Source organism: Clupea harengus, chromosome 25, assembly GCF_900700415.2.
Source record: "Clupea harengus chromosome 25, Ch_v2.0.2, whole genome shotgun sequence".
Classification (NCBI taxonomy): domain Eukaryota; kingdom Metazoa; phylum Chordata; class Actinopteri; order Clupeiformes; family Clupeidae; genus Clupea; species Clupea harengus.
In genome coordinates this window covers 7,274,844-7,301,572 of record NC_045176.1, presented here as the reverse complement: position 1 = coordinate 7,301,572, position 26,729 = coordinate 7,274,844, and the positions used below count along the sequence as shown (strand labels likewise).

At 37.9% G+C, this 26,729-nt stretch overlaps 1 protein-coding gene across 1 annotated transcript; it reads right to left on the bottom strand.

The window, feature by feature from the left end:
* Window positions 1-9,553: 9,553 nt before the first annotated feature.
* On the bottom strand, window positions 9,554-26,695 carry LOC116219619 (macrophage mannose receptor 1-like). The gene is made up of 30 exons (XM_031563213.2): window positions 26,300-26,695; window positions 25,528-25,914; window positions 24,872-25,033; window positions 24,532-24,693; window positions 24,302-24,415; window positions 23,991-24,131; window positions 23,726-23,902; window positions 23,291-23,448; window positions 22,943-23,056; window positions 22,731-22,846; window positions 22,392-22,540; window positions 22,086-22,285; window positions 21,742-21,863; window positions 21,534-21,606; window positions 20,190-20,334; window positions 19,067-19,102; window positions 18,759-18,922; window positions 18,236-18,297; window positions 17,381-17,481; window positions 17,119-17,261; window positions 16,696-16,798; window positions 16,445-16,584; window positions 16,133-16,238; window positions 15,052-15,281; window positions 14,768-14,933; window positions 14,282-14,416; window positions 13,783-13,899; window positions 13,515-13,685; window positions 12,275-12,301; window positions 9,554-9,811 (listed from the first exon to the last, which is right to left on the bottom strand). Exons 1-30 carry the CDS (start codon window positions 26,364-26,366, stop codon window positions 9,582-9,584), a joined length of 4,218 nt encoding a protein of 1,405 aa, XP_031419073.1. The 5' UTR covers window positions 26,367-26,695; the 3' UTR covers window positions 9,554-9,581.
* Between the last annotated feature and the right edge of the window lie 34 nt (window positions 26,696-26,729).

Below are 26,729 nucleotides of genomic sequence, written 5' to 3'. Positions count from 1 at the left end.
TTTCCATGCATTTTCTGTTGATGTTGGATAGCTTTGTATCATAAAAGGTTCAAGCACAATTTTGATCAATGACATCACGCAGAGACCAAGTTGTCATGTTAGTGGTACAGGTTGTTGGGTTGGTTAAATACAAACATGTTATGGGGTACAAAGGAATCATAGACTTGTCTAGACTAGACACAATCGCACCTGAACTCTTTCACTGATTTTTTTTCTTTCAACTTTATTGTAGTATTCATTCAGTCCTGTATAATATAATGGAGTCAAGGGGATATACTGAAAGCCTGTTTGCAGGGACAAACTTCATCCTGTTCTTGTCGATTCCAGGCATTCCTGGCTGGACCTATTGTAAAGGTGTTTGCCATCCAGTCATCCACTCATGGAGAAGGACCTGCTGTAGGACTGGTCTCCTTTCTGGGTCTGGGTGTAGGCACCACCCAATTAGATGCTTACATTCTAAGTTCAAAGAAGACAAAACAAAACAAAACGTATTCTTTGCCTACACTTCATCATAGGCATCAGTGTTACAATCACCAGGGACCTCACATTTAATTAGGGTTGGGTACCGAGAACCGGTACCAATATGGAACCGGTTCCAATACAACCGGTACCTACTCGGACCGAAATGCAACGCAGATTTCGGTGCTTCATTTCGGTGCCTGAGCCAATTGAACACGGTCGCTAGGCAGATTCTGTGGGGCACATGTAAAACTGCCCCAGCTCCCAATGTAAACTTTGTCCTGTGTCGCTCACGCTCATTGGTGTTTTCATAGCAACAGTGTTATGACAGTGAAGAGCAGGCAGCATTTCAGAGCAAGCACAAACAGAGCTAGCCATCAACCTTTTAACAGAGAAAATACCGAAAGGTAAACGGTCAAAAGTGTGGCTGTATTTCGCACAAAAAGATTTAAACATCGCTACGTGCAGCAAATGCAACAAAATAATTGCGTGAAAAGAGGGGAGAGAAGGCAAGAGTCAACGGCAGATCAGCAACCGAAGACTGAAAAATATATGGAGATGACAGCTAAACTACCAACGCTAGTCCCTTAAAGGGGCAGTACACCTTTTCTCGTACTCAGTGTGTTCAAGTAACAATAAGATAGAAAAGATAGGTGTAAACAAATCATAAAATGGTGAAATTTCATGAAATAAATGCAATCAAAATAATACATTTTTGACTCCAAAGGCAAATATGCTCATATTTTTGCTAAAGAAGTTTGAAGCTGTTTTTTGTATTTATTTATATTTATTTAAGTATACTATAAACTTGTTTACAGTTAATATAATGTTCATAGTTTGAAGTTAAAAAGTTTGAAGCTGTAGTTGGAAGCCAAGTGTTTTGTATATATTAATATTTATAATATACTTTAAACAGTTAATATATTGTTCAATTTGAAGAAAAAAAAGCCTTTCTTTAATGTTGTCAATCATCGCTTTGTGCTTTAAAAAAAAAAGTATCGGTTCAGGCACCGGTATCCTTTTAAAAGTATCGGTTTAGCACCAGTATCGGAAAAAACCCAAACGATACCCATCCCTAATTGTCTGTACTTTCAGATACATATCTGTGTGTACAGGCCTCATCGACACCATCGGAGAGGGTTTTCTCCTGTGCAGGTCATGCGATTAGTCAGGAAAGGTGTCGCATTTTGCCGGAGAAGGCAAATATGCTGATATTTCTACAAAAGAATGGCTGAAGTATTGAAGCTGTAGTGTGTGTACAGAGTGTGTGTGTGTGTTTTGTATTTATTTGTATTTATTTAAGTATAGTCTAAACTTTTGTTAACAGTTCATATATTATTTAAGTTTTAAGTTAAAAAGTGTTTTGTATTTATTTATATATATATATAATCTACTTTAAACAGTTCATATATTTCGCAATAAAAAAAGCCTTTCTTAAATGTCGTCAATCGTAATTTTTTAAATTTTTTTTTTATAAAAGTATCGGTTCCGGCACCGTTAATATATTCTTAGATATTTAGATGTATTGTGACTGGGCCATAATGATATATACTCGATTGCACTACTTAATTGCACTACTACTACTGCTACAAATAATAATAATAATATTAATAATAATGACCTTCAGAAAGTCGTTGGATGTCCAGCGGAACTGCTGGCTCAGTTGGTTGGAATCACAGTAGAACAGCTTCAGAGGCTGGTAGCCTTTTAGGCATTTGTTTACATTCTTGTCATACATCAAAAATGTGCTCTTTGTTGGGCAAGAAGCCAGACAGGAGATTGAAAAAGAAAGTTGATCTGAAAAATGAAAGAAGATAGAAGTGACAAGACTAGTTGATCTGAGCAACATCTTGCAGCACTAAATCAGTCCAAAATCCAAAAAGGGACATCTAGTGTCATCTCTTTACATTGTCCTCCAAGGGGTTTGTCATTGACAAATCTTCTTAGGTTCACCATCTCTCCTCAGGGTAACTGTTGATATTACTATCTGCAGTTTCCATCCATTTTTTTATTTAATTAGTTTTAAATGAATAAAACCTAAATAACATATACTGATTTCAAAAGAATCTCAAATCTAAACTTTTTTTCATGCATAAGCAAATTCTTGTGTTCTACTACTGAACAACTTTCAAATTAAAACTTGCGTTGTCAGCACTTTGGCTGGCGCTCTTGAGAAATCAACAGTGGTTGTTGAAAGATGGTCCTGTGAAACCTTGGTGGCCAGTTGTTGCTGTATTGCACAACCATTTTTATTTCTTCACCACAGACCGGAGTTACGCCATATCTTTTTTGTCTTCATCCTTACTCAAGGTTGCTTAATAATGCCAATGTGGAAACGGTACAGGCATGGGCAGAGATAATCTCATACATTCATGTTTTCTGTTGACACTAAATGTTTTATAAATGTGTACTTTTATATTATTCATATCCATCTATGAATTTATTTGGGATTTGATTTGGGCTGATACAATACACAACCACTCATAAATGCACCAGAGATGATTTTTGTGATTGCAATTGGTAATTTATTAAGAAATATTTGATCATATTGTACATATACATGTACAAATAGTCTTAATCCATATCATAATTAAAGCACCACAGTCTATGAATATAAAGATCCTAGTCAAACAAATCTTCATATAACCCTTAAAATGCAACACTGCATGCCATAAAGAGGCATGTAACACTAAATTAGACATTCATGTCATAATGGACTCCCTTTCAAAATGGACTCTCTTTTCCAACTTCTCCCTGGATGTGTTTGCTAATAATGATCAAGTGACAATAAAGGGTGTATGACACAGACAACACATTTGATATTCACAAATATCATGTATTTCACAAACATTATGTATGAAGATATAGTGGGGCAGATAACCTGAACAATTGTCTATTTTGTGATTAAAGTGTGAAATTTGGTACACATTTAGCCAAAGACAGTCTGAAAAAATTTAGATATCGTAGCAGCCATTTATCAAGATGGTCGCCGGTGCAAAAGTTTGTAGATCATTTCTCTTATTTTTATGGGATAAAATATAATGTTGATGATCTTGTTAGTTAAATTTAGTCATCATATAGTTTATACATAAAAAACATTTAAAATCAATACAAATTCAAGATGGTAGGCATGATTAGTATGGAATTTGTAATAGGAATAAAGTTACCTATTGCATATGATTTGTAACATTAGCCCAGAATCTTTTTTGTTCTCATGACTTGACTGTTGCAACAAACCTAACCCAACTAAATAGTTAACATCAGTGGCGTAATGTAGTTACGACGGGCCCAGGTGCAAGATATTATGAATTGTTATAAATTGCTACTATTTCCCCCCAAAAAATTATAAAAACCATGACGGAGATAAGTTTGCCTTTTCAACAGCATATATAGCATTCGACACTACTACCAGTTTAATAACAGTTTGTCTTTGATACATGATGACTGCCAGAGACAGGTAGCATCGGCCTCTGCAATTGTGTTTGCTGAGCTGGTCCTTTACATCGAAGAGACCAGGCAAGATGAGGAAACCGCACCATTCACGAATGGAACAGCTAGGAGTGAAAATTGATAACAGAATCCTCTCTACCCGGCTGAAGGAAAGGCTTCTTGCTGCGTTCCCTGATATGCAAGCTTATACAAAGGGAGGATAAATCCTGATGGCCTTTGAAGATGATGTTGGAATTGCTCTTGCCAAAGCCTGTGGACAACACCAAAGATGTTATGCACATTTCACGTGCTGCACAAATTGTACCTCTTATCATATTTGGTGAGGCCAAATCTTTTAATGGATTCCCTGAGAGATGCCAAGAGGACTCTGTTCCACAGCTATTACTGACCCTTGTGCATATGCTGTTAGAGGGACCCAGCATAAAAAATCTGATGGCAGAGACAACATAACCCGCAGCACTGGCAATTACCTAGATTATTAAATTCAACAGTGTCAAGCACAAACGGGGACCAGGCACAGGATTTGTCAGATACAGTACTACACAGGAGATACCAGTTCCTTTATGTGTAGGGCTGATGCTGCAACTGTCAACTCAGATGGGGAACAACGTCTGCAAGCATCATCAAAAGTGGTATGCCCTCCACGTTTGCACAGTCAAGTGTTGACCAACATTGACCATATTCCGAATTTCGACCACAGCTAGGGACCTTTTCCATGGCACTGCAATTTCTCTACTCCAGCATCCCTCCTATGTTGGGGAAGAGGCTGACCGAAGACTTCTTGTACTCTGTCAGGGAGAACATTCCAAGACCATTGACCGCTAGCCAGAGTATTACACAGAGGTTCCGCCTGTAGCCAGCAATCTCAAGTTGTCGCAGGTCCCAGAGATAAGTGTTAGATCACTCATGAGAGATGGCTTCAGACAGCAATTCAAGGCAGAGTACCAATGGTTGGGTAACGCAAAACAGATCATTTTACACGAAACCCCTGCAGATGAGGCTGTGAATATCTCATGGGCTGCCTTCCATGCTACCAGCCAAAAAGTAGAAGCTTGTGTCATTTCTAACATTGGACTCTTTCCACTGTTTCTGTTTTGAAATAGTATAGTATAAAATAATCGCGGAATAAGCGTCCAGGGAATGGGGGCGTGGCGGCGGCGGTTAGTGAGAGTTTAAAATGATATAGGCAAAATATGCGTCCAGGGGACGGGAGCGTGGCAGCGGCGGTTAGTGAGAGTTTAAAATGATATAGGCAAAATATGCGTCCAGGGGACGGGGGCGTGGCAGCGGCGGTTAGTGAGAGTTTAAAATGATATAGGCAAAATATGCGTCCAGGGGACCGGGGCGTGGTAGCGACGATGACAAAAATGCACGTGTTGCCCCTTTTTTCCAGGGCAGAGCAACTGCCCTTCAAAATTCCTGTGCACGTCTCTGTTAATTAACATATGTCAGAAAATTCAACTAAAAGTTGTTGTCAATGGCGGCCATCTTGAAAAATGGCTCCCACGGCCGCCATATTGAAAATGTATAATGGCCCAATACAGTGGCGGCTCCTGAAAAAATTCTCAGGGGGGGCAATTTTTTGGATAATGATTCAGTAGGTACATTAAGTTAGCTGATTAACTCATACAGCAACACATTTTTGTCCACTATTGGCAGCACACAACAGTAATATTTCCCCTATTGCTACATAGCTAGAGTAGCAAGTTACAGGTGGAAAGCTATGGAAGAAAGTTGCATCCAGGAGCCTTCATAAGCAAACATGATGTGGCTCCACATTAAAGTATCCCACTTTTTCATTATCCACATGTCTCAAATATTGTATGATGTAACATAGCTTAACAGCAGAGGTGTAAAAAGTACTGAAATGTTGTACTCAAGTAAAAGTACAATTACTTTGATGAAATTTTACTTAAGTAAAAGTAAAATTACCCATCTAAAAATGTACTCAAGTAAAAGTAAAAGTAGTTCATTTAAAATGTACTTTAAGTAAAAGTTACTTAGTTACTTTCAACAACTTGATCGGGGCCGCTCCTATATAGTGCAAAAAAGGACAAGGGGTCATAAATCCAATACAAAAACTAGTTATTTTTAATTAAAGGAAATCTTTAGAAATATAAGTGCAATGACATTAAACATGTCAAACATTAAACATTAAACTGTCAACACAACATTTAAGAACTTTTGGGAGGACATGTCAAGAACATGAACCACATGACAGCTAAAATAAAAAAGTTAAAATGCAGCTGCCCCACTATATTAAAACTTTGGTTACTTTACTTGTGTCCACCTTTAGAGCATTAGTCTACAAACTTCTTGTTGGAGTTTGAGCAGCAGCTTTTTCAAGGTGTGTAGAGTTCATCCGGGCTCGCTTTGCAGTAAAGGCAATCCAGCACAGCCGAAGAGTCACTCGCAGGCGGCCGAGGCAGGTAGGCCAGTATTGAGTTTCAGGGACAGTTTTTTGATATTCTGAAAGTTCAGCAGATCCATATTGACTGAGACACAGGCTAGGTTCCCTTCTAACTCCCCTGTACCTTCTGGACTTCATTGAGGAAAATAAATCATCTTCATCTGATGAATGTTGTCCAACTTGCTTCAGCCCCTACCATCCGGTCAAGATGTTGTCTGACATAGACTAGACCTGTAGAATGACAAACAACAATTCTGACAATTAAGTATTGAGCTGCCATCAAGAGTGCATCTTAACACAGAAATAGCTATATATAGCTACTTGAGATGACAGACCTACAGTATATATACAGAATGATAACATTATTTTCTATTTCTACATGCATCACAATTCATAATCCTAAATTCTTGCTAACCGAGACCCCTGAGCATGAACATGAAAGACGTGCACGTTGCAAAGCCACCACATCGTGATACATTCGAGATAACGACATACACATTGACTTGTCCAACTGTCTGACAACGATGGTGTGCGCATTCACATCGTTCCTCTTTCAGGGCATGGGAGGCAGCCAAATGATTAGCCTAATATCAGTTTATGCAGTGTATCTTATTGCTGATGACTGATCTGCAGTTTTTAACACAATATGAGAGACTGAAAATAATAATGCTATGAACTGAAACGAATGGAAGACAGGAATGGAATTATTATTAGTCTATTGGATGACGGCTGTTAACAGAAGGATGGGTACATGAGTAGGGCTGAACGATTAATTGCATTTGCGATTTAATCGCGATATGATAGAACGCGATTTTCTAACCGCAACGTTCGCGATTAAAAAAACGTGGTCACAAAAAAAAAAAAAAAAAAAATTTAAATATTTTTTTTTTTTTTTAAGATGGTACATTTTGCACACAGTGTTTAAAAAGTGCATGCCTAGTGTTTATACTTAAAATTACTTTTTTTTTAAATTACTTAAATGCACAGTGGCAAAGCCACCGATTTGTTGTTCTTGTTTCTGTAATGAGCAGTTAAATAAAAATGTAAAATGTGGGAAAGAATATTTTACACTAAATGTATCTAATATTGTGTTGGTCATATTTAAATCATTCATTACGTTTTGTTGGGAAAAAAAGAGGATAAAAAAAAAATCGCATATCGAATCGCAATCGCAATATTTTGGTAAAAAATCGCAATTAGATTATTTTCCCAAATCGTTCAGCCCTATACATGAGTGTATAGCTAGCCTAGCTAGCTAGCTATTTGACGTTAGCATACTCAGGGTGGTTGCAAGTGCTAGCCAAAATGAGGCTACAAGTGCCATGACACGCATATTTTGCTTATTGTAGCAAAGCTAATAAACAACAAAAACGCTGTCTGAACTACTAATGGAAAAGGACAAATACTGTACTTACCAACACATGCTTGCGCAGATTTGAAGATTAATTTTTATAAGCAGAAAGTTCTGTCTGGCGGGGCAGGCACAGCTTACACTGCATTATATAGCTGTTGCCTCTTTTAGGTTGGAAGGCAAACTGCTTGCTGAGTTGTGGGTACGGGGTTTATTCATCTTCTTTCATTTTAACTTGCGGAAAGTTCGGTGCTTCAGCTTGTTGGTCGTCCGCAGCTTGTTGGTAGTCCGCACTATCATCTTCCTCCATCTCTATCTCGTGACTCGACACCGGCTTGCATCGACTCTATCATCCTCTCTATGCAGCATCCACCACTGCAATGAGAATTGTCGTGCGCGATTCCCGCCTTTAGGTTTCCTTTCTTGAACTATGTTTTTTTTTTTACTCAGTAACGGATGTAATTTCCAATGTAGCAAAGTACAATACTTCAGTCAAAATCTACTTAAGTAAAATTACCGATTTCAAAAACTACTTAAAAATTACAAAGTACACAAAAAAACTACTCAATTACAGTAACGTGAGTAAATGTAATTGGTTACTTTACACCTCTGCTTAACAGGACACATGATATGTCCAGTAACAACATAAAGAAGGGGGCAACATAAGTCAAAACCAACAATATTTATTAACTGATCTTGAAAGTATTGGCTTACAAAAGCAAAATAAGTCATCACATAAAAAATAATTCAGTGTTAGTGCAAGAAGCGAACTGTGAAACACACTGTGAAACCTGTGAAACAGCACTGTGAAAAAGTGACAGTGGTATATAGAAATACAGACCGCGTTAGCCACTTAGAAACCTGGTCTAGGTCCTAATTGTGTTGTTGTCAATTTATCTTCATTAGTACGCCGACTAAAAAGGAGTTTCTGTCATAGAGCGAATCAAGTTGTTGTACTGAACAGGAGCCATCTTGACAGAATATGCCTCTGTCGAAGCTGTATGACGTCCTTATAGGCTTTTACGTCCATTACTTATGACGCGACACATGGAGGGGCGAGCCCTCCCGGAAGCCATAGAGAATGCATTGAGAGCCCTGTTTTGTGAAAAAAAAAATGGATTTAACATGGGAGTCAATGGGAGAGGTCTGGGGCGATTTTCATTTTGCCCCAAATCGCCCAGAAATGGCGGGGCCATTTGAAGCATGACTTTTGCCTTGACTGCCTGGCTGTTACCTGATTGGACAATGACATTCAAAGGCAGATCAGACGGTCTAGTGGTAGAATCCGACAGAAAACAAATATAACATTTACATTTACATTTAGTCATTTAGCAGACGCTTTTATCCAAAGCGACTTACAAGGAAATTGCATTTATACATCAGGATTTAAAAAAAAAAATTTTTTTTACTTTTCCCATAGGCAGTGCGTCGCCCCAATCGCCCTTATGGACAAGCCGCCCCTGGTCCAATATCAAAACATTTTTGGACTGTCTTTGGCTATATGTGTACCCCACTAATATGATAAACAAATATGAGTAAAATCAAAAAAGGAAAATCTATATAAGGTGAAAAATATATTTATATTTGTCACCGCAAACACAAAAATGTAGCGTCACGTCAACTACCCATATTCACAAATATCATGTATTTCACAAACATTATGTATGAAGATATGATAAACATATATGAGTAAAATCAGAAAGGAAAATCCATATAAGGTGAAAAAAAAATACATAACATACATTACAGTGATAAACAATTACTATTAAATGGAATGTCAAAACCTCTCAAGCAATGTTATCAGAAACCTTCATTTAATTTCACAAAAATGTTTGACCAAATATTTTTTCTTGCACTTGATGTACTGTTTACATGCATACTGTACAGTTGATTCATTGATTCATTATTTATTTATGATGCACATGGATCTATCTCTATGTTGTCTATTAAATTCTTGTCATCAGGAATATCTTGCTTAGAGGACTTGAAGTACAATGGATTCTCAAAGGCAGGCATTCTGGGTAGAACTGGTTTACGGCCTTTGTAGTAGAAAAAAGCAGCGAATCCCATCACAGTGAAAGCAATCATAATGGCAACAACCAGCCCTGTATACAAACGGTGAACCTCCAGAACAGGGATTTCTAAAAAGAGAAAGAACGGAGAAAAGTAAATGACAGAACGATAAATGGTTCTAATGAATCTGATCTGGCATTTGTCAGCATACCTTTGTAGGCTTGACTGATGATGTTAATGCCCCAAATTCTGTGTTTTTTATTTGTGTGTGTTTGTGCCCCCTACAGTTTCAGGGTGTAATTCATTGACACTTTTATATGTGCATTCTTGACAAGCTGAGTCTTCTTAGCTGATAACAAATCCTGCAGCTTGTCAACACATGCACAAATGTGTAACGGTACAAATCGGGGTTTGCTTTAATGGTAGCATGTTTAGCTAATGTAACCAGAAGAACAAACACCTAGCCATCCTTTCCTGCTACTGTTTAGGCCAGGTATGTTACATTGTGGCTAATGTCTGCCTAAGGGAGGTCCCCATGGTCTCGCTAATATGTTTCTCATGTTCCTCGTTAGGACAAGGAATTTGTGTATGCACTTAAATGCATATTGCAGTCATAAGACCTCAGGGACAGGAAGGAAGTGCATATCTTTCAAACTTACACAGAGTAAAAAGAGAACTTATCTCCACCCAGCGCCTTAAAGTAACAGTATGTAGCAATTTTACTTTAGGGTTAGGATTAGCAATTTTACCTTAAAATAACAGCTTAAATGACGCTACAATGACGTTTAATATGGAGAATGGCCTCTGTGCCATTGCCATACCAGGGTCCGTAGGCATATTGCTGCACTATGTACGTTTCTGGAAGCCGCCCGAGTTCTACTCTCTGCCGGACTAGTAAGTAACTTATTTGCCATCTTGCTTTGTCTTGTGTTGCACTTGCTTGATGTTTGACTGTTGTTGTTGTTGACTCTAGTTGACTAGTTTGTCATAGTGTCAAAGTAAGCACATTTCAACAGGTGTTAAACACACATACGCTATGTTTCTTAAAAAAAACTTTTTTATATAGTATAGTAATTGAATAACACTATGTCCTTACAATTATGGTTATAGAAAAATATTTTTGGATATTTGCAAATAAATGGTAAGCACAGTACTTCAGTGAAGCTCATATTGTTGCTTATGTATACATAGCACAAGAATATGTCTGTTATATCGTCACACTCCTCATATTCACTAGACGGGTCGCAACATCGCAGAATGTAACTCTCAGGTACTGCTTCACACCCTGTCAGTGTACAGCTGCCACATCCACAAACTATAGTTCCTTAACTTTGTCCTTTTAGTTCCTTAACTTATTACTCAAATTAAGATATACAACAAACATTTCTAGGCAATAATGCCAGAAATGTAATCACTCAAGATAACAAACTTATCTTGGAACAAAATATCAAGATGTAATTTCACTTAATTCTGGCTCCTTCTCTCCCTTTATGCTGCCATCTTATTACACACTGCTATGCGCTACATCTAGTCACACTTCTAATAGACTTAAAGTTGGCAGTAATAGGGGGGCGGGGGGAATCTCTTTCTTTAGGTCTGGTTGAGAATTTCAACAAGCGTGTCATTTTTAAGATATTTCCTGACATGGGACTGCGTGAATTTTGAAAGTAACGTTCATATTATATCATATATATCTTTGCTATAAATACCTAGGTATCTGGCTAGATGATAGGCTGTCATTTAAATCACATGTTCTTGACCTAGCTAAGAAGGTTCAAATTAAACTGGGCGCTCTTTATAGAATAAGATCTTGTTTTACTTTTGAAAACCGAATGGAAATAGTGCAATCAACAATTTTGTCAGTTCTTGACTATGGTGACATTGTTTACATGTATGCTGCACCCTCTACCTTAAAACTTCTGGACTTTGATACCATAGTGCTATTCGCTTTGTTACAGGAGACGCTTTCAGGACCCACCACTGTAACTTATAAAAGAATGTTGGTTGGTCCCCTCTAGCAGACAGGAGGGAAAAACACTGTCTTTTATTTGTTTATAAAGCCTTAGTGGGAAAACTGCCTAATTATCTCATGTCACTTTTAAAATTAAAATCCATCTGTCATAACACACGGTCACAGAGCCTCATCTCCCTTGAAATCCCCCTTACAAAAACTAATATAGGTAAAATAGCTTTTAAGTTCTTTGCTTCCCATAAATGGAACACTGTTCAAGTGGAGTTGAAACTAACCAAGTATTTGTTTGTCAACCAATTTAAGAGCCTTTTAGATGCTAAGGATGTGCCTCAATGCTGTTGTTTTAAATGATTCTCTGATTTGATTCTTTTTACTTTATGTTCTTTTTTTTATACTTAATTTCTGAGTTGTTTAATGTGTTTTGTTTATTTATTTTGTCTGTTTTGTTTTGTTATGGTTTGTTTATTTATTGTTGTATGTATTTTGTAGCGTCAATTAGGGCATTGCTGCAAAAAAGCCCTGTGCTCAGTCAATTCTCCCTGAATAAACAATGATGATGATATGAGCAGTGAGAGCCATTGTGCCGCTTAAACAATGTAGATTATTAATGTCAACTTACCATGTGTAGACACTGTAGGCAATGGATCTGAAAAGGAAAATATGGAAAGCATGTATGCCTTGTCTTGACATTAATGTACATAAGCTTTTAACCATACACATGTCTGCCCAGTGAAGCTGGGAGTAACAACACCAAAACTGCACAAAAAGAACACCATACAAGAAGAAGAAAAAATACAAGAAAAATACCAAATATGGTATACCTTCAGAATTCTGTTCATATTGCGCTTGCACGTTGATATTTTTGCAGCATTAAAAATAGACACTTTAATTCAATTTGGGTGTACAATTGTTTCGTTATACTTCCATTTAATTTGTAACCTGCGTGTTGCGTGAGGCAGAATGGATGCTCTTAAATTATCTATAATATGGACATCCCGATCTCCAGTATCTGAGCAGACGGCTGGAGAGGTAGTGGATCAGAGGGATCCTCTCACAAATGACTTCCACTGTTTGTATTCACAGCAACCCCCATGGATTGAGTGCTATCAGCCTCAGCATGGCCTGGACACAGTTTAACTAATTACCATATTACCATGGCTACCATATCCTGCATTCCTTTAGCACCTGGTTGTTTGCCTCAACCTCCCCCCACTGTCACAGAGATGTAACTTCAGGATAGATGTAACTTCAGGATAGATGTGAAAATGTATACGAATGTTCATGTTTACATACATATTCATGTTTAGTCTCAAATTGATCTTTGTTATGTGTGCAGTGGTCTGATCATGATTTCATTACAATCTAAAGTATCTACACATGATGATCTCACTACTTTACTTTCTACTTTCTCTCCCTCTCTCTTTCTCTCTCTCTCTATCTCTCCCTCACATTTGGGTTTGTTTTAAAGTTCATTTGCATTTGATGTATTTAGGTTTATTTGGTTCAATTGGTAACTATGATATTTAACAATTAGTAAGCATTTTCATTTAAGCTCTTGTCATTAGTAATGGTTATCAACACATTAGGATTTCTATCTTACACTGAAACCAGTCTATACTTGGAACAACTAGTTTACCATGTATTATTGTACCATCTGCAATTCCTCTGGTGTCATGCCAGTGCTTATTTACTACCTAGCCAAATGTTGTATAGCGGTAAGGTAATGTTCCAAATAACAGTATAACTTATTAGCCTGGTGTTTTCCGTCTTCCGTAACCCGATAACTTCGGTGCCCTCTTATAGTTATGTGTATTTCATTAAAGCAAGCCTCTGTGGACATGAGTGGGTCGAAGTCATACCTTTGGGCTTTTTGCAGATATATGGATAGTACGGGTACTTCCAAGCACTCCTCCATTTCAAGTCTGATGTAGAGATCACAGCATATATCAAGACATGACTCCCTTCACGTGGTTGACCTTCAGCCCAGTTGGTATAGTCCACTACACTCCTGTCCAGCCAGTGCCACTGACCTAAGTTCAAAAGTATTTAATTATTTATGAGGGTGTATATCTGGTTTCTATTGACAAATCGTAGAACACTGCCCATTTAAATTCTGGTTGCTATTACCTTTGAGGTTTCTGTAAAGGCCCATCCAGACAGCTTCATAGGTGTCCTGCACCATCTCCAGAAGACTGTTTATAAACTTGGCCTCTTCAGAACTTTCAATGCTGAGCAAAGACGCTCCTGGATAATTGAAATGTCAAATCAGAGCTATGAAATAACATCTCGTATGACAAAGGTGAAAGTCCTTTCAGTTGAGTTATTTAAACTGAACAAAGATATAAATGCAACATAGAACTGTCTCAAATATTTTACAGCTTATGAGGGAAATCAGTCAGTGGGTTGTAGTAAACTATGGATTCTGCATGGCTAAGGCTGCATATATGACTGCACAGATTTTTGTGAGCGTGGAGAAATTGGTGGATCTTTTATTTTCCATGTCATGAAACATGGGACCCAAACTTGACACGTTGCACTTACATTTTTGTTCAGTATATGTAAAGTGGGCCAAACTTTTGAAACCCTGTAGTCAAAGTAAGATGCCCTGCAGAACAGTATCCCATACCCAATATAGTACAGGCTGTAGAAGCTTCTGGCCAGCCTTTTTCTTTAGATGACAGGAAGTAGCAATGGCCCTTAAAAGGCAACCATGACTCTGGACACAGACCAGGATACTGAGGGTGAGGCGTTGGAGCAATGTCTGTGAATGGAGAGGGAGAGTTCCAGGGAAAAACTGAGGATCAGTGTTGGGATTCATCACAAGTGGAACTGCACACAACTGCTGTTTTGACTCATGTGTTATATAGTAGCAGGAATATTTTGTTTCTTTCAGTAATATTCCATTAAAAGTTTGAAATAGTTACATTTGTTTGGTGTGAAAAATAGCCATTCATTTATCCTGATTTGTTAGAGACAAATGTGTTTATGTGACTGTTAAGTTGAATTCTTCACTGGGCTAATGTTTAGGGCTAAATTATCTTTAGAACTTAGAATAGAACAGCTTGGCTAAAAGCAGAGTGGTCAAATGTGTTGAAAAAAGGATCTTCCATACCCGTTGAGTGCTTGCACACACTGGGAAGGGAAAGATTGCATGGAGCAGTTTGCCAGCCTCCAGTCAGATCCACATAGACACAAGGAAATTGGCTTTTGGGTTCTGAATATTTCCAGTTCTCCCTGTTCAGCCGCCAATGATCAATCCATCTAAAGTAACCATCAGTCTGTGGGTGGTTAAGAATCAATTTGTGAGAAAAACAGAGAAAGAAACAAACATGTAAAAGAGATTTAGCAAATGATTAATACTACAAGGCACAGGTTGTCACAGAAATGGAATATGACCTCATTTTTATTGAGTCCAATCCACACGGGTTGCTTGAGTTTGTTGATCTGCAGCTCTATGTAGGCCTGGGTGATGCCATCACGAATGCTGGCCAGCTGGGCTCCGTCTGCCTCACACCTTCTCTTGGCCTCCCACCAGGTCGCATTGTTTGGCTCCACCTTTAAGGAGTCATTCCCAAACTCCACGTATGACAGGGGGAGCACTGTTGTCTGTGGGATGATTTGATTATCTATAGAAACAAATGAGGAAAATAACAACCAGGAAATCGCCGATATATAAAGATAAGATGAATAGCAGGATGACTGCATGAGGGTGGTTTTTGTCCCCAGACAAACAGCACAATGGCCAACATCCTCATGGAGCTCTACAGTTAGAAACGGGTTCTGCTTACTCGGAAGTGATCCTTACGAATTAAGTTCAGATGAAGAAATTAGGTGAATGCTGTTTTGCATAAACAAAATTGAATTGAATTAAATTGAATTATCAGTGAAACCTTGTCTCGATACACATTTTTGAAGAATTGTTTTTCAAAGAAGTTTCTGACTTATACTTCCCTTTGTTTCCTTTTTCTAAGTCATGTATTTTCATTCATTTTAATCACGTGTAGTCGATTTGATCTAATGTATTGAACTTTAAATAAATGTGCAATGCCAATGTACTTGTTTTATTTATATGACATACATATTTATTGTAACATTCATACTGTAATATTTTTATGTTCTTGAATGTGTTAAACTAGCTATGGACCATGTAAAGTAAAATGTGCCCACAAATAAAGCTTATTATTATTATAATAAACAACTATTCAAACCTTTATATAATATAACATAATTTGCCATAATCATTAGAATAGTTTCAGCAACTGTTAAAATGGAATCTACATAAATAGAAAAATAATGAAACAGACCATTCATGAGAAGCGTACACACACACACACACACACACACACACACACACACACACACACACACAAATGTGATCTGCTGTAGGCCGACTGCTATTAGAGCACTTGGGAGTGCTAGGTAGGACCACTCCCTGTTGCACTCAAACTCGCAGGATTGTGACATAATTATTACTCACCGGTGGGTCGTTTGCAGATAAATCCCATATTTTGAGAGCATTCGTAGGTCGTCCACTTTCCAACAGAAGTTCTGGAGTTGGTAATCATTGCAAAACATTCACCTTCCTGTCCAGGAAGAAGCTATTAGTCAAAGTAATGTATAGTGTTACCTTGAGATTTCGGCTCAGAAACACTGCTCACAAATAAAAAAGAGCCTTGTTAAAACAGTATTTAGCCACACTGTATTTAACTACAATTAGGTACAGTGTGTTCATTAATTAATGGTAATTAATAAAATGTACATATTTAAGTACATATTTTTTACATCTCACCCAAGTCCAAGAATGACTCTTTAGGAAGTTTCTGAATGTGAGCATTTTTCCTTCACTCCACACAGGGCTCCAATCTGTGAGGCGGTGCAAGCCAATCCACAAATGTTGTTGGGCATCTGCGGTCATGGTTGTCAGAAATGCTAACAAAAAATTATTAAAACGTTAAAAGAGTTAAAACTGTTTCATTGAGTGTAATATTACTGAGGAAATTATACATTTTATATATAATCTTACAAGAAGGTGGCACAAACCTTGTTCATCTTTGCTTAGAACTGATACCAGATTTCCACCCACTGCTTTGCAGAATGACATTGCATCCGTCCAGTTTTTCTTCTCAAACTGAGTCTTGTAGCACTAGGACAGTGTATGTATTATTCCATGGTTTTGAAGAAATACTTTTTATCTAACACTGAACACTGAAAGTATTAAATAACACACAACCTTGCCTATAATTTCTTTACAGTACCTACAATTAACGGATTCCACTGTCAGTATTTTTAACATGAAACAACCTCTCATTCAGTCAATTATAATTCCCATACTGACTGGATTATTGCATCTAAATGTTCATAAAACACTAATTGCAATAATGTAACTGTAAATAACTGTTTCACTACCTTTTTAACCATTTTACATCTAACAAGTAGACATATTTAATAACAGACTGTGCTCACGTGTTGTTTGTACTTCGTCCAGTCAGGAGCGCAGCCTCCCTTAGAGACCTCAGTAGGAGCCAGAGTAGCATTTACAGCAGGAGCTTCATGACGCTCACAGATGAATTCATGACGTCTCCCACAATTTGTGACAAACCAGAGACCTGGGAAATAAACACCAAACACAATGATGTAAGCAAACTGAAAAACTGCAAGCATCTGACCGGCATATTTTTATATTAACCGACTGTACAAAAGGCATAATGTAACAAAATGTACTTACCAAAAGAATTACTCATTTTCACACAGGTCTCATCATTGACCACAAAGAGTGGTTGGTCTTCATCCCAACCTTCAAAAGCCACTGGAGTCCCATCCATCCACCTAGGAAAAGGCAGGAACAGGATATTAATACTAGTCTAATTGGGTATGTGTAGGTTTTGTTTTTAATTCAAAGAAAGCTGCATACAGTGCCAAGTCAGTAAGCATTTTCCGGCTGATATTAAAATCTGATTAGGCTACCATGTGCTCAACCAAATAATATAATAATAATAATCACGCTCTAAACCTCTTTACTAACTAAGATGTTCTAATGGGTTAGTGAGATGTACTAAATAAGATATACTAACAGGTTAGTGAGATGTACTAAATAAGATATACTAACAGGTTAGTGAGATGTACTAAATAAGATAAGATATACTAACAGGTTAGTGAGATGTACTAAATAAGATATACTAACAGGTTAGTGAGATGTACTAAATAAGATAAGATATACTAACGGGTTAGTGAGATGCACTAACTAAGATAAGATGTACTAACGGGTTAGAAAGATGCACTAACTAAGATAAGATGTACTAACGGGTTAGTGAGATGCAATATTATTGCCTTAAATGATGTAGCTTTGATGTGCAATTTGTATTTCCCATATCTGTTTTGATTACAGCTTCTTGCATGATTTAGGAACTGGTACCAACAAAGAACATCAAAAAGGTTATAACACCTGAAATATAAGGTATCCTATCTTACTGGAAAAATAATTAGTTTTCTCAGTGTCTTTACTTGAACAGACTAAGGTCAGAGGTCACAGAACTACACATCTCATTGAAATAGGAATGAATGATCAAACACTCAGACTTACTCTGTGTTTTTATCCAGATCTATCCTTAATCCGATGTAAAAGTCATCATCTTCCGTTTGTGTCTAGTAGACATTAATATAATAAGAATTAATTTAGTCATTAGTCATTAGTCATTAGTAATATGCATTGATGAACATGGAAAATTGATTTTCTGCAACAGTGTTCTTCATGAAGAGACTTTTAGCATGGCAACACAACAAATACAAAAAAGAACTGAAGGATGTTGATTTTTAAGTTAAAAGGCACATCTTAACCCCCACATTGACTGTGACCTTGACAAGTACTTCAGCCAAATCTCACAATATATATATGTAAAAGACAACATCTACTAGGGCCAAACACAGGGATGGGGATATCCTTTACTAACCCCACTCTCACTCGGGTCATATTGCTTTACGAAAATGCCAACTGTGTCTAGAAAGCAGTGGAGCTTTCTTGGCAATACAATAGACAATTTAACTCCTTATATACGTAAGTTACAATTGGCATATACCAACATTCCCTGTAATAAAAAATAAATTACCTGTTTCCACAGAAATAACCTTTCTGCTTCACTGTTGATTACAACAAGGTCCCCATGTCCCTTTTTGCAAAATTTTCTAGCATCTTCCATTTGCATTGCGCGGTCACTGATATAATACTGATGACCGCTGTATTCTATCCATCCATCTTCTGTGACATTATATTCTAAAGTCATGAATATAAATAAAAAAATCCTTTTAGAGTTAAATATAACAACATTATATAATTCATAATTATGTATTATATGACTTGACAGAACAGACAACATTTAAGCACAAGCAGAAAGAAAACCGCCAGTTGGATACTCACGTGGAATGGTAGCGTTGGGTACCCCAGGGGTTACTCCTGTGAGAAATACAAAGAATGATTTGTAGATCACTTGGGCCCAGTTTGGCAACCACCAACATCTATTTTTCTCCTAACTAGTAGAATATCATTACATGTTATTTTGAAAGGTTAACACACAAACAGAGGTGGGCAGTAACGCGCTACATTTACTCCGTTCCATGTTCTTGAGTGTACTAGCATGGGCATACACTGGATCCAGACATGGCAAAAAAGTATAACTAGCTAATGGAAGAAAGATTAAGATCTTATTGGAGAAATGTAATGTTACCAAAAACCTAACGCTAGCCAGCATTTAAATTTGTGAGTGCGTGGTTTATTCTAAGACTGATTAAAACATAGGCCTACCATCCGTTAAAAGGCTAGCCTACACATAGCCTACACATAGCTCTCCTGCCCAGATGTCACTTTAGCATCTCATCTGAGCTGTCATTTCACAAAGTATAGGATGACTTGTAGTAGGCCTACTCCTAAACTCAACAAAGACAGGGCTCCATTTTGTTTATTTAATGGACATCATTCTGAAGAAGCCTATCAGGTTCACATCATTTCAACTATGTCCCAGCCATAGACAGCAAGAAGTCCACCCATTTATCATCTTGGTAAAAAAGTTAAAATATTATAACATAGCATAAACCAAATATTTTTAAGTGACAATACACCATCAAACAGGATCAAGACCACGATCTAAGGAAAATCTGAGGATGAGCTAAATATGTTATTTGCAATTTGAACTGAATAAAGAGGAGACTATTTGTATAAAGTATAGACCTTACAACTCCACTGATGGCACACAAATGGCCCTCGAGCCTACAATTCATTTTTTATTTTTTTTTTCAGTTTATAACAGCTTTTGTGTAATCAATCTACCCACCTATGCACACAACTCATCTTTGTAGACTTTTGTTTTATACAGAATGTTGTTTGGTAGAATGCACCAATATTCACCAATATAGAAAACGAAAGTCATCATGACTGATGGAATTAAAACAAGCTCCAAAATGAAGTGATCAATCAATCAATTTTTGATGAATATTTAGACTTCAAATAAGCATCTTAAGAACAGTGTCAGGAACCCTTGGCTTACCTTTACGTATCTCACAATAGAAATCCATTTTCTTTTCACAGGCAAAATCATTCCAATCAATCGTGTCTTGTGAACTAATCCCAGCACAGTTCTCCATATTGTTTCTGTTATTTGGTTCTCCACTCATCCACTTTGTGTAGGAGGACTGCAAGAGTAAATCATTATTCTTAACTGGAATAACTAACAACAAGAAATCTAAACTGACAGATACATAAAAACATTAAAATATTAAAACCAACGAGCAAAATAATGCATTTGCATACACAATATCAGTAAGAGATTATTATTGCATTGTCCAATCGTGTGTTATTAGTGGGAATGTGAAGAACCCTGAAAAACAAAATTGTTAAGCTATCATTAAAAGCCAAATTGTTGGGAAATGTTATTTTTGTTGCTACCAAGGACAGCTAGTAAAGACCATTGTTGGCGGTCAAAAGAGTGGTCTGTGCCTGGTCTGTGCCTGGTCTGTGCCTGGTCTGTGTGACTGGCACCATGCAATAGCCACTGCCTATCATCTGCAGGGGAAGTTCTGTCCTTTGGGTATTGCTATGGTAACGATCTTTCTTTGTCTATGTCTTTGTATTTTCTTATTATCATTTAAAGCAACACTATGCACCAATTTGCCACTTTTTGAAGTGTGTTTTTAAAGGCAACTACCTCTGGTATCATCTTCAAATGTATTTTGATTGTATATGGTCATGTGAAGGACACTCCTGTCATTCTAGTCATCCAGGCTATGCACTATGGCTATGCACTATGTATGTCTTCAGAGAACAACATTGCTAACTATATTGTCAAAACACGTAAGTTAGCATGTTAGCAAGCTTTTATCATTGCTAACTGGGCAGTTTTTTGCATGTTTTTTTAGGTAGTTAGCTCACTACTTTTAGATAATACTCCATAATGGTGATTTAAAAGTCCAGTCCGCAATTCTTGAAATTAGAGTTGTTCATCTCATGATATTTATGACAGAACTGTTAATTAATCATCTGTAATTCTTTAAATGTCACTACAAATATACAGAATACAGCTTCAAACATACTATTACTATTCTAAATACTGCCTGGGGCCAGTCTATAAGTCTACAGAGGTAATAAGTCTATCCATTTTACGTCTGCTACTCTAGGACCCTTTTGTGAACTTTCATGGTAACTTTCACTAATTTAACAAATTTACATATACCAGGCCAGCATGACTGTCTCCACCTTTAACTGCCACAGTGATAAATAGCCCAGAGCTCCACTTTATGGAAACAACACACACACACACACAATCGCACACACACACACACACACACACACACAAACACACAAACACACACACACACACATTTTTGAAACTCACCGACGAGCCATCAGACCATGTGTAGCCAACATTAGGATCCTGAGCACTGTAACCAATCCATGCAGAATGAAAGCTGACATGTAAGTAGAGATGGAGACAACATGTTCCAGGAAGGGAAATAAGTCATTCTGAACATCACAACACATTGCAATATGTCAATAGGTCTTATTGCAAATATATACAATAACATGACTGTTATAGTTCTTACTGATATCGAGTTTTGGGATCGTCCAGATGACTATGAATACTCATCAGATCCCCTCCAATGGATCTACAGAAATGTAAAGCTTCAAACCAGGTCCTCTCTTCTTTAGATCTCATGAGAAAGAGCTTAAAAATAAATACTAGGTTTGTTACACCAAGTTTTTACTGAATTTTACAAATGACAGTGATGAAACATGTAACTGACTGTGATGAACCTTGTAACAGACGGTGTCGGTTTAATCCCTGTCAGAAAACTAAGAAAGGGTCATTACATTAGAACAAGATGAAGTTGCTTTATGTAAACTGAATGTTGGTAGATGACATGTAATGCCCATAGCAGTGATGAACCTTGTAACAGAAGGGTCGAGCTCCCAGGGGATTCCAGCCTTCTGCACAGCTGGGAGGAGGTGAGGTAGGTGGGGCTGGGGTAGTCACCACTCCCTCAGCCTGCTGTCTGCAGATGTATTTCTCCTTGTTGGAGCAGCTCAGCACATCCCACAGTCCTGCCAAAGTCCCAGTTGTCATGGCGACACAACCCTGGTTTTGCCCTGTCACACACACACAAAAAAACACACACAAAAAAACGTTGAAATCTTTCTTATGACTTGCATTGATATCTCTTTCACGCACACATGTCAGCAGAAAGACACACACCTGGCATACGAGCATTCCAGTGAGTGTAGGGGACCATCGGCGTGTTGGTCCATTCAAATGTGTAACTGTCTCTTTGGTTAGACAGCCCAATCCAGAAGTGTTTCTCTGGTCTGGCTCCCACCAGACTGATGAGGAAGGCATTCTCCACCCTGTAAGGGGACATATTGAATCCTGTTCAGATTTACAGTATATTCTAATGTGTCTATACAAAGACAATATTGCTGTTATACAGAGTCATTTGGAGTGTTTTAAACAGACATTTTACAGGTCAATATAAACTTTCATAAAACTCAACTTTTGCAGTGTTGAAAGTAGCATTTAGTTTGTTCTTTAGATTACCTGTTTGGTATATCAATCAAGTGGGCGCCACTTTCTTGGCAACTCTTTTTTGCCTCATCAAATGTCTTTGTTGTTGATCCAACTAAGTAGCAGTTGTAGCCATACCTGGTCCATGCCTGGGAGGAAAGAGAGGAGGAAGGGTGAACGATTGGATGGATGGTGAATGGATTGACAGGCATTGATCAGTTTCTTTAAAAGAAAAACAAACTCACAGCTTTGCAGCCAGTGTTCTCAGTCTTGGATCCAGAGGCAGGGTTGGAGTCCCCAGCCCTTTTACAGACGAACCCATTATTTTCTCCACAGTTTGAATCGGACCACTTTCCATCCTGACAGCATGGAGACAGAAACGTTTACATACACTGTAACTCTCCTTACAAGACTCCTTACAAGACATTATATTAAAGGGACCACAAGAAGATGAATCTGTTACAGTAACCCTGCGTCACAAATCTAATAATTATTAGGGTAAGTAAACAAATAAACAAAAAAATGGTAAAATATCCATAAAGAAATAGTTAAGTTGACTGATGGTCAAAATGAATGTCTGAACTGTCTCTTACTTTCCCCCCCATCAGGACACAGTCCTCCTCTTCCGTGCGGTGGTGAGATGGCTCCTGGGTGTCCCACGTGGTGAAGGTGACGGGAGACTGATCGCTCCACTCAAACAGTAGTTGTGTCTTTTGGTCATTCAGACCGACCCACAGCTTATCTGTCTCCACTGCAGAGGCAAGGAACAGGAGTCAGACAACACAATAATGTATTTCATCAGAACTTTTATTAAATGCTTTTTTTCCTGGTTTTACTTTTTTTTTCTTTGCCGTTTCAGCATATTTATTGCATCTCTTTTGGACCAGTATACATCTACAGGTCTAGGATAATTTTACTATGTTTTGTTTGGTGGAAGCTATGAATAAAACATATATAATATGTATATACAGTACTGTGTGTACCCACAGTTCAAAGAAAATAAAAAATAAAAGTGTGATTTGACTCACTGTATCCCAGCTGTGAGAGGACAAAGCTTTGCTCCTCTACGTCATGAACGCTCACTAAGTGTCCTCCAGTCCTCATACACTGAATGCTGGCATCCTTCCATGTCTTCTTTGTACGATTCAAAAAATAGCAGTGATCTGCGTATGGCACCCATGGAGCACTGCAAGAAGCTGGTGGACCTGAGAGACAGAGAGAGTGTTGTCAGGTGTTGGGAAATTCAATGAGCATTTCCTTTCAGTGAAATATAATAAATATGGCGCCGTCTACCTGGAGTAGCAGTAGCAGCATCTGTGGTCCTTTTCTGGCAGATATATCCGTGCTTTTTTGAGCACAACTTGTTTTCCCAGTGATAAGACTGCATAGTGTTTAAGGAACCACAGAACCATCCTAGGGCTGGGTTTGGCTGGCCTGAAATAAAAGATTACCGTGTATATATATAATATATAATAATAAGATACTATATAATTATAAACGTTATTTAATATATTTAATTTCTTCTTTACAGACACGTCTCTTCAATCTGTGGCAGTCATGACACATCACAAAACGATTAAATTATATACAAGAAAAACACACACCTGATCCCCATCTCAAGTAACGAAGTGGATGTCCATCTGCCCACTGCCATCCGCTCTCACTGTCTAGTTGGTTTAGCCCAATCCAAAAAGTAGTTTGAGTTCCAGTTGTGATCCCTTTGTTTTCAAAAGAACTTCAGAATTAGCATGACATACTGATGTATCTTTCAAAACACAAGATGCAGGCCTTTCTGTGCCAACAGATATAATTTGCTGTGTCCCTGGTGAGTCACCTGATAGGTAGCTTTGCTCCTGGGGCTCAGTGATACTCAGCAGGTCTGAATCCTGCTGCTGGCAGCTCCTCCTAGCTTGGTGCCAAGTCAGTGCAGAGCCGACATTCAACTGGTAAAAGACGCCTGTCAGTTGATTCTTCTTCCAGAGCTTATTTTCAGTTGCTGAGTGTTTAAAAAACACACAAAAGTATTATAATAAATAAGTAAACCTGAGGGTATAGCAAATCTTAAGAGATAAGTGAAACCATGGATTTTTAAAAAATGGTCTATTTTGTTGTTTTGTTATCATTAATTGGCAGGACATATTAAGTATATCGTGTAGCATAGAAAGGTAACGTACATTTAGTAGGGCAGAAGCCCCACATGTCCTGGTAGTCTCTGTCCGGTGAACACCACGGCTCATCTGATTCCAAGAGCGAACAGTCTGAGTACCATATCCCCTTGTACTGGAAGGGAAAATGGCATGGGCGACCAAAGGCATTGCCTCCGATTGTGTACAGTTCTGTTAAAAAAGAATTAAAGGTTGAGTATATAATACAGTTTCAACAGCATAACTGCATAACACATAACATAGCGTTCTTCGTTTTCTTTTTTCAACTGATATTGTCGTTTTAGCCACATTTTCTATTTCATTTCAACTCAATTTCAACCTTCATCTCAACTGCAATATTGTGTGTAATGTAAAATACTGAGTATAAAATAGTAACAGCATACTGAAAACATGCACACACTACAATTAAGCCAAGGGTACGAGTTGAAAGTTGTTCTTGGGTATTGATAGTGTGCTGAACTTTACTTTGATAACATTTATACTATTGATATATTATGTAATGTAATGTGACACATTCATGAAAAATAATGGGACGTGTCCTGACCCTGAAATTATTTTTAAGCTTATTCAAAACATGACAGATTTTTAGGAACTCTTTGATAATATTTGTTCCACTTTCATTCAATTTAGTCCTCGATATAATCCAAAGACTGTAAGCCACATACCTTGGTATGGCCGTGAGCAAAGCCCCTCTGTAGTGCCATGTGTTAGCCACTGACTAGCAGCTCCAATGTCTTGGGTGAGTTTCAGGATGCTGTTTTCATCTTGGGATAAGAAAAGATTTGTCCCCTTCAGATTTAACAGCGTGTCATTCTTGCATTCCCACTTTTGGAGTTGACTTGTGTCATCACAAATGAGCCACTGTAGGCCAGAACCATCTGCTGTGCTCCCAGCTCCCAGGCACTTCTTCAGATGAACATTAAGGATGCGGTCGTTGGATGTCCAGCGGAACTGCTGGCTCAGTTGGTTGGAATCACAGTAGAACAGCTTCAGAGGCTGGTAGCCTTTTAGGCATTTGTTTACATTCTTGTCATACATCAAAAAATTGCTCTCTGTTGGGCAAGAAGCGAGACAGGAAATTGAATGAGAAAGGTTACCTCATCAGAGAATAATATTTCAACATAAAGCAGTTTGAAAATATTTCATGATTACTTCCCAAGGGTTCCATGTTAAACAGTTTCTCACCACAGGGATGATTAACCACCCAACACTGACTTGATCAGTGGCAACTCTAATAACCATCAAATGATCATGTGGTGCCTAACTAATTCTGTGTTTTAACATTGTTAGTAGTAATAGTATATAATAACAGCAGTGATAATACTGACAGTGATGCATTGCAATACATTGTTAACCTCAAAATAATAACAGTAATGGCAAGTTTCTGTATTACATTAGGTGCACACTACAGACTACAATATTGCATGATACTGATACCTGATTGGCTGGAACACAATGTGACATGAAGGATGACCAGAACAATCCCCAGTGGCGTTGTCCTCATCGTAGCACGTCTACCTGCACAGGCTGTCCGTGTGTGAACTTGTGCTTCAAGAGCCAAGACTGAAAGTGACACAGTCAAGGATGTGGCCTATTTAAGAGGGGGCCAAATCAATGAGTAAGCTGAATACATTTCAACATTGAACATTGGGAGTGGTAGCTGACATATCCTGTTGACTACATCCTTCAAACAGTAGATTTTCTTTCTCTCTGTAATGGTGTAAAGACAACTCTTGAATGCTTATCATTTGAGACTGCAGGACAGATAGACAAGAACAAGGTTTAGCCTCATTGGGCCTCATTCTCGAACGCAGTTAAGAAGAATTTAAGAGGAATTTAAGAGGAATGTCTTCTGAATTGGATTTAG